The 12,246-nt window shown below is 45.8% G+C and overlaps 1 protein-coding gene across 1 annotated transcript in view; it reads left to right on the top strand.

Moving 5' to 3' along the window:
• The window catches only part of GPA33 (glycoprotein A33), a 46,360-nt gene that overhangs the window by 20,681 nt on the left and 13,433 nt on the right, over positions 1-12,246 (top strand). The window contains exon 4 of the mRNA XM_032623309.1: positions 7,679-7,831. Within this exon, the coding sequence (XP_032479200.1) occupies positions 7,679-7,831 (153 nt within the window). The remainder of the gene's footprint in view (positions 1-7,678; positions 7,832-12,246) is intronic.

Below are 12,246 nucleotides of genomic sequence, written 5' to 3'. Positions count from 1 at the left end.
GAGTCACACCATAAAGCCCTGAATAAAGAATAACCATCTCCTCCTTGCACCCTCCTACTAACAAGGTGGCCAAGGCTAGTACTTGTGTGTTTTCTTCCACACTCTTCTCCATGTCCTTTCAACACACACACACACACTTTCTTTCTGTTTCTTTACTTTTCTTAAAAAAAAAGAGATCATATTATAAAGATTATTCTGTAACTTTTTCTTAATGTTTCATGAACATTTCTCCACATCAGTGTATACAAATCTACCTATTAATAGAATACATTCCCGTGCATGGATTTACCATGATGATTAGGCATCAAGGAAATACAAATTTAAAAAAGGAGAATTTCTACGTCAAGGACTATGCCTTCATTAAACGTTACTCCATACCGGCAAATTACTTTTCCCCAAAGCAACTACTACTGCCATGAGCATTATGTGATCATGTCTGTTTTCCTATATTCTTACCAGGACTGAATATTATCAATCTTTTTCAGTTTTGTAAATTTTGTTAATTTGCTAGGTGAAAAAAAAGCCAGTTCAGTCCAAGTCAGTATTTTAATTTAACATCCAATAAGCTTCACACCTTTCCTTAACTTTGTGCTGACCCCCTAAATCTTGGGGACCAGCAGTGGAATAAGGGCTGGGTCTGTTTTATTACTCTCCTTGGTCCACCTCCTCCCACCCCCACTTCTGGCTCCTCTGAGGTCATGGCCAAGGGAGGGAGTGTTAAAGGGAAAAAGGCAAGGCCATGTTCACCTAGCCAGGCCACTTACCATTTTCTCTTGGCTAACCCCAATCATAGCAGACATCCCACTACCGCTTCTTTTGTGGGGTGCATTAGTGGGTTCTTCAGTATCCCCCAGGGATCCACCTGACACAGGTAGTGTGTGCACCCACTGGCCAGACTCTCACATCCACCACCCTTTTCCGCCCTCCCCTGCTTATGGCAACTCACTCCTGCTCTCTGCTGTCCACTCTGGGCTCACGTTGATCCAGCAAGCAGCTGTCTGGGACTGAGTCCCTTCAGTATGACAAGAATCAGCCTCCATCATTACTCTCCTAAACACACCATCGCAGTCTGCTCCAGCCAGCTTCTCTGGGCAAGGGGCACGCACCATAGTCTGACCTCAGATGGGTCCTCAGTTACCCAGGGACATCTATAAAGCCCTTCCATCTTCATGCTCCAGGAGTAGCACTGCAGGGACTTACTGATTTCTGTCCCTCAGCAAACCTCAGCCAGGAGTGAGGGATGCCAGCTCTCGACAGTAGACAACCCCATTCTCCATGCGGGCTTCTATTGGTTCCTCCCTGGCTGGGCCTGAGTTGAGGGGAAATACCTCCTTCCCTTCACCTAAGAGAAGGGGGGAGATGCTCATGGATCCCTATTCCTGAGAATCCTCTTTAAAGAAATCTCCTCCCGGGCTTCCCTGGTGGCGCAGTGGTTGAGAGTCCGCCTGCCGATGCAGGGGACACGGGTTCGTGCCCCGGTCCGGGAGGATCCCACATGCCGCGGAGCGGCTGGGCCCGTGAGCCATGGCCGCTGAGCCTGCGCGTCCGGAGCCTGTGCTCTGCAACGGGAGGCCACAACAGTGAGAGGCTCGCGTACCGCAAAAAAAAAAAAGAAAAAAAGAAATCTCCTCTCAGATGAATCTCTAGCCTTCTGGGTGAGGGTAACTGTTAATCATAGGATTTGCTCTTGGGAAGGTCACTGGGATGTTTCTCATGCCTCTCCTCAGTACTGAGGACACTTACCATTCAGAGCCTCAACCTGAAGGTTTTAGTGGAAATTCTGAGACACAGGAGAAGTCCCCTCTGTATCCTGCTGATGCTTTCTGTTATGGATTTAGGGTCTCTTGTCTTGCACAAGGTCTCCCACTACCACCTTTGAGGTCATAAAAATGAACTTAATGTTTTTTCTTATGTCTGTAAGTCTTATTTTTTATCCTTAGATTTTGTTTTGTCTGGAATTTATTTTTGAACATAGGATTCTAAGGGTCTTTGTTTTCTTCCAAATGGATAGCCAATTACATCAGCATCGTTTATTATATCAAAGAAACAACTATTTTCCCACTGGAATCCCAGCTTTGTCACATATTAAGTTCTTACACAATACATGGCTGTTTTTTACTCCTTATTTTATTCATTTATCTTTTGATTATTCCTATGCCAATATCATTTGCTTTTGATTACAGTATGTCTGTTGTCTGTAGTCAGTGTTGAGACACACAGACATACAGACGCACGGACACACAGACACATACACATTTAGAGTTATCAGTATTTGTGTAGTTGGCTTTTAAGGTCTGGCGCTGGGTAATATCTTCTCTTACTAAACTTTTCCAAAAATTTTTGTCAGTTTTTACACTTTTATTCTTTCATATTAATTTTAAAATCACTTTGCTTAGTTAAAAAAAGTTGGTTGGAATTATATTCAATTTGCATTTTAATTTGCAAAGGAATGACATTTTAATGATATTAAGGAAGATGGTATATCAGATTTTCTGACCTTCAAAATTGGTGAATCTCTAATGATAGAATTCCAGACTTTCTGTGGCCAAATGAGGATTAAGGTGTTTACTTAGTTGTATAGGAGGAGGGCAGGAAACTGCACCCATTCCATGTAACCAAATACCCAATCTCTCTGTGTCTTCCTGCTCTGAAAACCAGAGGGATCCCTCTTAAATGGAGGGAAAACTACCATCAACTTCCAATGACCTTTGCCTGTATAGAGTTGTTATAGACAACACAAATTCACAATCATAACAGTTATCATTTATTGAGGGCCTGCTATGTGCCAGGCATCTCACTAAGTGCTTTATGGATATGATCTCATTTAACCTTTGCAATACATCTGTGAAAGTGGGTATTAACACTCATATTTAATAGAAGGGAACACTGAGACTTGAGAGGTTAAATGACCACTAGAAGGTGTCCAAGCTTTGATGGAAATTAAATCCAAAGCCCTTCACCATTCCACCCTGTAAGTTTGCCATTCCCAACCAGCAGCCCTTCCAATTCTGGATGAGTCCCAAACTCTTCTAGGCTTACTTATCGGTATACTCTCTCTTTCACTCTATGGCAGATGTAGACTTGCCAATATGTTTTATCATGTCACGGCATTAACTTGTATTTTTCCTTTCTTGAGCCCATGCCAGTGAAAGAAGGTTGAAGGGGCAGAGCAATGCCAGCCCTGGATGTGCCCATTGCCTTCATCTGTCCACAGGACATACCCATCTTGGAAACATCACTCATTGAAAACTGAGATTCTGTAATTGCTCTTCCACACTGAAGGTCTCGGCTTAGGGTCTGGGACACTGAAGCCCTGCCACCCTGTGAGTGCATGGATGTTTATTTCAGGGTTTTCATGGGGAGCTCTGATGCTTTTAGAGCTTTAGGAACATCCTCCCCTAATCTCATGGACAAGGCTGACACCACCACATTTTATCATCTTATAGCATTTTTACAGCTGTGTTTTAGTTGCCCCAGACTAGGTGGAGTGCCATGATGTGTTTTTCTACCGGCTCCATTGAATCAGGGGATTCTACCTATTTGTGGAGGGCTCCTTATGTCAAACTATCTAATGCACAGAAGGTTGTTAGAAAGAAGCCTGTTTCTGCTCTGCTGTCCTGTTCTTATTCCCCGGCTACAACAACCTTAGTCCAAACACGAATAAACAAATAGCTGTGTTTGGTGATCCCTTGCCTCTTTAAAAAACTAATTTAAAAAAAGAGGAAGAAACAAGAAAAGAAAGACATTCACCTATATCACTGGGTTTTATATTTCTCCATGTTTTCTTCCAGATCCTATCCACATGCTTATTTATGTACGTAACTGAATTTGTAGCTTAACGACTGGCACTTTTCTCTTTTCATTCCACATCACCTAACACTTCTTGCTATCTTAGCACTTACTGTTCTTTAAGCTTCATGCCACTCCAGCAAGCGGATGCAGAGTCCCTCTGTCCCTGGACTGGACACTCAGGCTGTTTCCAATTTAAGCTATTGTAATTAATGTTGCATCAAACCGTTTTGCGTGCATAGCGGTTAATTTTATTTGCATTGGCTCCTGGGGGAGATACTACCCAGCCAAGAAAATGAGGAATTTTCTCCTGTTTCTCTTCTGTATTCTGCACTGTCCCGTCACCCACCCCACTCCCATCCCTCCCCTTGCCCTGATTCACCCGCAGCTGAGTCCCTCACTTTGACCCACCTGGTCCTTCTCGGGCTAATTCTGTCTCTTTCTGGCTTGCCTTAAATAGCTCCTACTTTCTTCTGGTAGCTAGCTGGTTTCGGGGAAGGCAGCGGGAACCCACTCAGGTGCGAATATCCCGATTTCCCCTCCCCTCTCAGGGCCAGCTGCATTTTAAGAGAGGAATTAGTTAACTCGAAGGGCAAAGGCTACAAATTTAATCTGAAATTATGCAACTCGGTGAAAAGAATGTTTTGCTTTAAAAAAAGATAATTTGGTACTATATGTTAAGAAACCCAGTAAAAATCCTTTTTTTTTTAAAGTTTTCTTTCCGAATGGCTTTGCTGCGGGGCTAATTTTAGGGAGAAGGGCTTTAATTATGTGGGTCCACCCACTCGTGCTGCGTGACCTCACAGTAAACTGGCGCGAACACGGAGCTTCCGGACCGAGGCGGGGCGCGCGCCCTCTTGGTCACCGCGGGGAAACCACCTGGCCCGGGTATCGGCGACCTGGCGCCGCCGGGCAGGATAGGTCGTCTCCCCGGCCTCTGGCGCCCCCTGACGTCTGCGGCGGGAGTCGCAGGCTTTGGAGAGGCCTGGGAACCTACAGGGTCCCCGATCCCTCCCTTCACTCCGCCCTCTATAAGTATTCAGGTGGTATCTGCATTCGGTTTTGGGAGATAGGACGCACCAACTGAGAATCCGAGATCCACAAGAGTTCTCGCGGGTCTCACACACCCCCCGCAGCGGGTAGAAGGGCAGTCTGAACTATATCTGTCTGATTCAAGGTCCTAGCTCTTCTTGACGGTGGGAACTGAGAAGGGGAGCTTCAGGGAGGGGTCTGAACTGAGCGAGGGCTGGGGGTGCCTAGGATGAGGTGAGCCGGGAAGGCAGTTTGGGGGCCGAGATTAAGGGCCCTGGGAAAGAACCCTGATACATTCCTCCATAAGGTGGGTCTCTTAGGGGATGGTTGGTCCTTGTTTGCCATTATCTCTACTGCTGCCTCAGAGTGGATTAAGGGTTTGCTTTTAATAATTTTCCCTCAGCAAATGGTGGTATAAGAAAGCTAGTCTTGGGACTTCCCTGGTGGTCCAGTGGCTAAGACTCCGTGCTCCCGATGCAGAGGGCCAGGGTTTGATCCCTGGTCAGGGAACAAGATCCCACAGGCCACAACCAAGTTTGCATGCCATGCCGGCAACTGGCATGCCGCAACTGAGACCCCGTTCAGCCAAATAAATAAATAAATATTAAAAACAAAACAAAACAAAAAAACCACTGCCTACTGGCAAAGGACGGCTATTGGCATTAAAAAAAGAAAGCTAGGCTTCGGATATGTTCAGCATGGTTTTCTGTGTTTCTCTAGGTGCTCATTTGCCCCAGTCCCTTCTCTCTCCTTTTTGGCTTGTATTACAAAGAAACCCGGTTGTGGAAAGGCTTGGCTACCAGGCATGCACATTTAGCATGACTCTGAGTCAATGTGAGACTTTGAAGGTGGTATTATATTTGTGGCCAGCTCTCTTTTTGTGGAATAAAGGCTTAGCTTCCTGGTAAAAGCGTACCTGGAAACAAAGGTGACAGTTTTGATCGGTGGGGAGGGATATTCCTGTCCCTCTGGAGAGCTCAAGAAATAAAGCTTGGCTTAGCAACCCTGACCTGGTTCGGGTCTCCTCGGAAGTGATGCTCGCTTTCTCTGTCCACCAGGTGCCTGCTTGCTGGGTCAGCAGGGAGGACGGGAGGGCAGCTTGTGAGAGTGGCCTGCAGGTAGCAGCCTCTCCCTTCCCAGGCTGCTTCAGTCCTGTGGGTCTGGGCCTGGATACCTGAGTCCTGTCCTTGAACCTGGGGCCTTTTAGGTTCGGGGACTGTCCGATTGGGGGTGGCAGTAGGAAATGCCTCTGATTTGCCCCATACTCACCCCATGCCTGGCTGGCCCTCACTAAGATAGCAGGAGACGTGGGGCACACCCAGCCACCACCGCCAGTGTCAGAGAGGAAATATCATGGGCTGTAGCGCTAGAGGGGAGACATGTGTCCTGGGTAGCTTCTCCTGGCAACTCTGGGCCAAACAGAGATTGGAATTCACCCGCCATGCCCAGTGACCATGCACATGTGCAGTCTAGATTGTAGAAAGGGCAGTGCTATTTACTGGGGCAAGCAAGCCATCCAAGGGGGCACATAAAGAAAGAAGCAGAGGGGACAAGCCTACCACTGGGGAATTCCAGTAATAGTCCTCTCTACCGGGTGTCGTCTTCTTCCCACCCTCAAGGACATGACCTGAAGTCCCAGGCATACTCGATGCTTCTTTGCACAGGCTGCTCCCTTTGCCTGGAGTGCCCTCCCCTCTCTTTCTCTGCCCGCTCCCCTCCACCAATCACGTCTACTATTGGCTTTGTGATTGGGTCAGTGTCCCTTGTTGTGCCTGTCCTGTCTCAGCATCCTTGCCTCCTGCCTGGTCCTTGTTTGATTACTTGTCTATTGCCCCCACTGGACTCCTTGAACATGAAAACAGTGCTCACTATGTCATCCCCACGCCCAGCAATGACAGGCAGACTGTAGGTGCCTGATAGGTTTTGTAGAACAAACCACTCTACACAGCGGTATGTTAACTAACAGTGCTGAGTGAAAGACCCTGGCTTAAGGTCTTCAGGAATTCTGGGAGATCAGGTTAGGCTTGTGAGTTGAGGGTGGTCAGTTGGTTTTGGTAACCTCCTTTCTTTCTTTTTTTGTTAATAAATTTTATTTTATTTGTTTATGATTTTTGGCTGTGTTGGGTCTTCGTTGCTGTACGTAGGCTTTCTCTAGTTGCGGTGAGCGGGGGCTACTCTTCGTTGGGGTGCGTGGGCTTCTCATTGAGGTATCTTCTCTTGTTGTGGAGCCTGGGTTCCAGGCGGGTGGGCTTCAGTAGTTGTGGCTCACATTCTCTAGGGCGTGGGCTCAGTAGTTGTGGTGCACGGGCTTGGTTGCTCCGTGGCATGTGGGATCTTCCCGGACCAGGGCTTGAACCTGAGTTCCCTGCATTGGCAGGCGGATTCTTAACCACTGCGCCACCAGGGCAGTCCCGTAACCTTCTTTCTGTGGGCTTTCCTTTTCTTGTGTCTGCTCCTTCCGGCCCCTCCATCCCCTCAACCCTCATTCTCCACCCTGCACGTAACCCTGCTGCCACCAGGGGTCTCTCCTATCACCCAGTCACTTGTGGCAACTGCATTTAACCAGCAAAGCACGGGAAGACGGTAATGCTTAAGTGAAGGGAACATTCCTAAGAAGTTAGCATTGAAGGGCTTCAGAGAGAGAGGCTTTCATTGAAACCAAGGATAGGCAAACTACAGCCAGATCCAGGCTTCAGACTGTTTTATATGGCCTGTGAGCTAAGAATGGTCTCCACATTTCTCTGCCTGTAAACAAACAAGGCAGTATTTTCGTTTGTGTGTGTGTTTGGGATGGGGGGGTTGCTATCACCAAGCGCCAACTAATTCATGGCTTCTCTTTGGCCCCTCCCCTACACAGTGCCACCCTCCAAGCCAGACTGCAGCATTGAGGGAGAGACTGTGATTGGGAGCAACATCCAGCTGACCTGCCAATCCAAGGAGGGCTCCCCAGCCCCTCAGTACAGCTGGAAAAGTTATGATGTCCTGCACCAGGAGCGTCAAGTCGCACCAGGTAACGGGGTCAGCAAGGAAGGCCAGCCACCCCACCAACCCCGAAGGCTGCCCCTTTCCCTCCACCCTGCATTTGGCACTGCAATATCTTGGACCATCTCTCTAAGCAGCATTTTCTCTTAATAGCACCTATCTCATAGGTTGTTTTGAGAAATAATAACGTAGTAAATGTTAACTTGTTTTCTTTATTCCCCATAACTGAATTCTCTTGAGTAAGCAAGTATCAATAACCAGTCGGTGCAAAAGCACTAGGTAGGATTTTAGTGTTGATTATGATTATGTCCTAAAGTATACATTTAAGGCCTCAAGTCTAATTCTATGGCTCCACTTAAGGGTGGGGAATTTCCTATTCCCATCCCCTAGCCAGGCAGGTCCATCTCAGACTCCCCTGAGGATCCCCATCCCCCAAACTCACCCCCACATTCTGCTGTAAGGATCCCACATTCTCAGGGAAGGAAATGGTAGGTTCTGCTATGGTTGGCAGGGGACTGGTTTTGTACAGGGCAGCTTGGTATTTGACCTTTTGGTCAGGAAACAAACTGAAAAAAAAAAAAGAAAGAAAGGGGAAAAAAAAGAGCTGTATAAACATCCCACTGTCATTACCTTGGAGCCAAGTGATGTGGGAAAACCCCGGTGGAATCCCTGGGCCCCTGTGCACACTGGCTGCCTGGCCAGCTGCACTCACCACTCCTGAAGATCAAGAAAGACAAGGCCTGGAAGGTCCCATTGGATTAACTTCTGGGAGGACTTTCTGTCCAGTGTGGGTGGAAAGGAAGTGGGAGGCAGAGCAGTGGATGTAGACAATGGTTCTGAGGAGATGGGACAGGAGAGCGAGCCTTGCTGGGTGAATGCACAGACAGGGGCTCCGGTCAAACCAGGGTGAACGTCACCACTCTACTGTTCATTTGTCTGGGGGCAAAACAAGAACTTCTTAAAAGTAAAAAAGGAATTAGTAGAACCCACTCTATTCAATGTAAAGTAGAAGATGTATTGTGGATTTCAACAAGCTTCTGGTTTTGTTTACATATTTCTGGTCGGCAAGTTTTATTGAATGTGTCAAAACCACGTGGCAGCTCTCCTCTGGCCTGTGAACAGCCCAGGGACTCCAGCAATGGTCGCAGAAGGTCAGCCATGGACACTGGTTGGTCTGACCTTCCAGCAAAGTGTGTACAGGTGGGCCCCAAGCTGAGGGTTACAAGGTGGTAAATGCTGCAATAGTTTGTATCCAGTGGTGCTGGAACCCAGCGTATGCATAAAGGGGTCAAAGAAGGTTTCTTCAAGGTGGGGGCACTTGAAGTGGCAGGAGATCATGTTGGTTAGGAGCACGGCGTGGGCTTGAATCCTGGCTCTGCCACTTGTTAGCTGTGTGACCTTGGCAAGTTACTTAGCCTCTCTGTGCCTTCCTTTGTACATCTATAAAAGGGGCATGAAACTAGTATTTACTTCATAGGGATGTTGTGAAGATTAAATAAAAGTACATATAAAGTACTGAGGCCAGGGCCTGGTAGAATTATTAGCTGTTATCTGGACTGGGTCCTCAAGGATGAGTAGGCCAAGCTTGGAGAACAGTACAGGAACCACACATGTGGGAATGATGGAAGGTACTGCCGTAAGAAAAGCGGCGAAGAGAGATGGCGCAGGGCCTGTGCATCAGGCTAGGGAGGCTGGCCTCTGCCCTGTAGGAAACGGGCACCCCACTCACAGCTCTCCTGCCTCCATCAGGAAAGACTCTCTGCTTGTTAGAAACCAAAGCTTAGTTTTTCAGTGATCCAAAAGAGGAGAAACCTGAGGGCATGAAAGTAGGTTAAAGGGAGATGCACTTAGTTACTTTGGAAAAGATTTATCTTGCCTCTAGATAAGATTTACTCAGAGTCAGAACTGGGACCTGGGAGTGACCCAGAAAAGCATGGTTAATGGTAATAACAACACAAGCTTGCATCTGGATGGTGCTGTGAGGTGGGCGTGGTTCTCAAAGCCTTTGGCTCCACCTACCTCACCGGGCCCTAGAGCATCTGTTGTGTCTTCTTCCTCTGTGGGTCAGTCCAAACCCCTTTCTGACCTTTAAGACATTTTAAAAGTCCACAGTGGGCAATTTGGGGAGCAGAGTTCCTCAACCCTCCTACATCTAAAGACAGAATTCTCAACATTAGATATTGCTTCCTTTGACTTGGATCAGTGGAGGCAAGCCAGCAGAAAAAAGAACAGGAAATCTGGAATCAGCACACAAGGATTTGAGTCCCGAATTCTCCACTTTGTAGCTTAAGTCACTCACAACCTCTCTGACCCTTAATATCTTCATGTGAAAACCTGGGACTATCATTATACTGCCTTCCCGAAAGGCTACGAAAAGAGTAAGAGGAGATCACATATGTGATAGCTCTGAACTGTCCCAGTCAGCTGAGATTCATGTACTGAAGGAGTAGTAATCTGGATGTCAAGGAAGGAGGGTGGGGGGTAGGAAAGTTAAGTCTTGTCAATTTGACATCAGTGTCTCTGGCAGACCAGGGCTTCTCTGGAGGTAAACTTCTCCCCAGCTGGAGCAGAAGGAATGTGGGAGCCCTATTGTCCTGTGCATGTCCCGTCTTGACCACAAGGTGTCGCCACCGCAGCGGAAACATTCATTGTAGCCAGATTTCAGGAACTATTGGGTCCTTTCCAAAAAGAAAAGGGGCTTGAGAGCCCCAGATCAGAATCAAAGCAGGTCTTGTGGCAATGTGTGTGCAGTGGTTAATCCAAAAATAGCTTCTAATGTCCATTGTTTGTTTTGAGAAACTGGGGCAGGATCGTGCTGACTCTGGCCTAGGATGCCATATGTTCCAACACCCTAAACAAGGCCAGGAGCTCCAAGCTGGGCTCTGATAATTGGGAAGGTCCTGGAGGAGTCTGAGGTCTTCTGCCTTCTATCTGTCTGCAGTGTGCTGTGTACATTTAACACATAGACTGAGTTTCACGTGCTAAAATAGTGGGACTCTGATAAGAGCTATACACCCCTGAAACATTGCCCAGGGTCATAGAGCATTTCCCAGAATGCTCTTGTGTTCCTTCAAGATGCCTCTTAAAAATATAAAAATCCAATTGGTTTAGAAAATGAGACCATTAATATCGAAACCCCCTGTTAGAGATGCCCAGTGCTCATTAGCACATCAGAAGCTCTAACTCAATGATTTCTAAACTTGCTTTGGTCGTAGACCACTTTCTCGGTAACATATATTAACATCACATGTAAGCAGTATTCCAGAAAATGCACCAAGGTATGGAATTCTAGGATAGAAGGAGTAGCATTTTATAGAAAATGAGTATCCAGAGAATAGCATGCTGGGTTTCAAGGGAAGAATCTGAAGAAAGTGTATGTGAAGAAGATTGGAAGAAAATAACTTCAAATCAAAGGGCTGTTATTTACAGCTGGTGATATTACAGATGACTTTTATTTTATTCTCTGCTCTTCGTAGAAGCTTTCCCTGACCCTTCAAGTGAGATTTAGATCAAATTGCACTTCCATTTTGAACTCTATAAAACACCCTGTAATCACCATTGTTTCATGTCTGTCTTCTTTTATATACTGGAAACGCCAAGAGGACAAGGACGCTCATCATCTTGTTTTGAGCTGATGTGATGAGAATATAAACATTGGACTGAATTGAAGTAATAGTTTTATGTCATAAATTCTTGTATAATATGTATATATTTTTGTAATGAGTGTAATGTAATACATGTATAAATTCTTGTAATGAGCATCCAGTACTTTTATAATTTTTTTCTTTCCTTTTTTAAAATTTTTATTTTCTATTATAGTTGATTTACAATATTGTGTTAGTTTCAGGTGTACAGCAAAGTGATTCAGTTTTACATATACATATATTTATTCTTTTTCAGATTCTTTTCCCATTTAGGTTATTATAAAATATTGAGTAGAGTTCCCTGTGCTATACAGTAGGTCCTTGTTGATTATCATTTTTATGTATAGTAGTGTGTATATGTTAATCCCAAACTCCTAATTTATCCCTCCCCCCCCCCAACCTTTCCCCTTTGGTAACCATAAGTTTTTCTGTCTGTGAGTCTGTTTCTGTTTTGTAAATACGTTCATTTGTATCATTTTTTTAGATTCCACTTATAAGTGATATCACATACTATTTGTCTTTGTCTGACTTACTTCACCTAGTATGATAATCTCTAGGTTCATCCATGTTACTACAAATGGCATTATTTCATTCTTTTTTATGGCTGAGTAATATTCCATTGTATATATGTACTACATCTTCTTTATCCATTCATCTGTTGATGGACATTTAGGTTGCTTCCATGTATTGACTGTTGTAAATAGTGCTGCAATGGACACTGGGGTGCATGTAACTTCTCAAAGTATGTTTTTCTTCGGATATATGCCCAGGAGTGGTATTGCTGGATCATATGGTAGCT

This window comes from Phocoena sinus, chromosome 1 (genome assembly GCF_008692025.1).
Source record: "Phocoena sinus isolate mPhoSin1 chromosome 1, mPhoSin1.pri, whole genome shotgun sequence".
In the NCBI taxonomy this organism is placed as follows: Eukaryota; Metazoa; Chordata; class Mammalia; order Artiodactyla; family Phocoenidae; genus Phocoena; species Phocoena sinus.
This window is presented reverse-complemented; position numbering and strand designations above follow the sequence as displayed.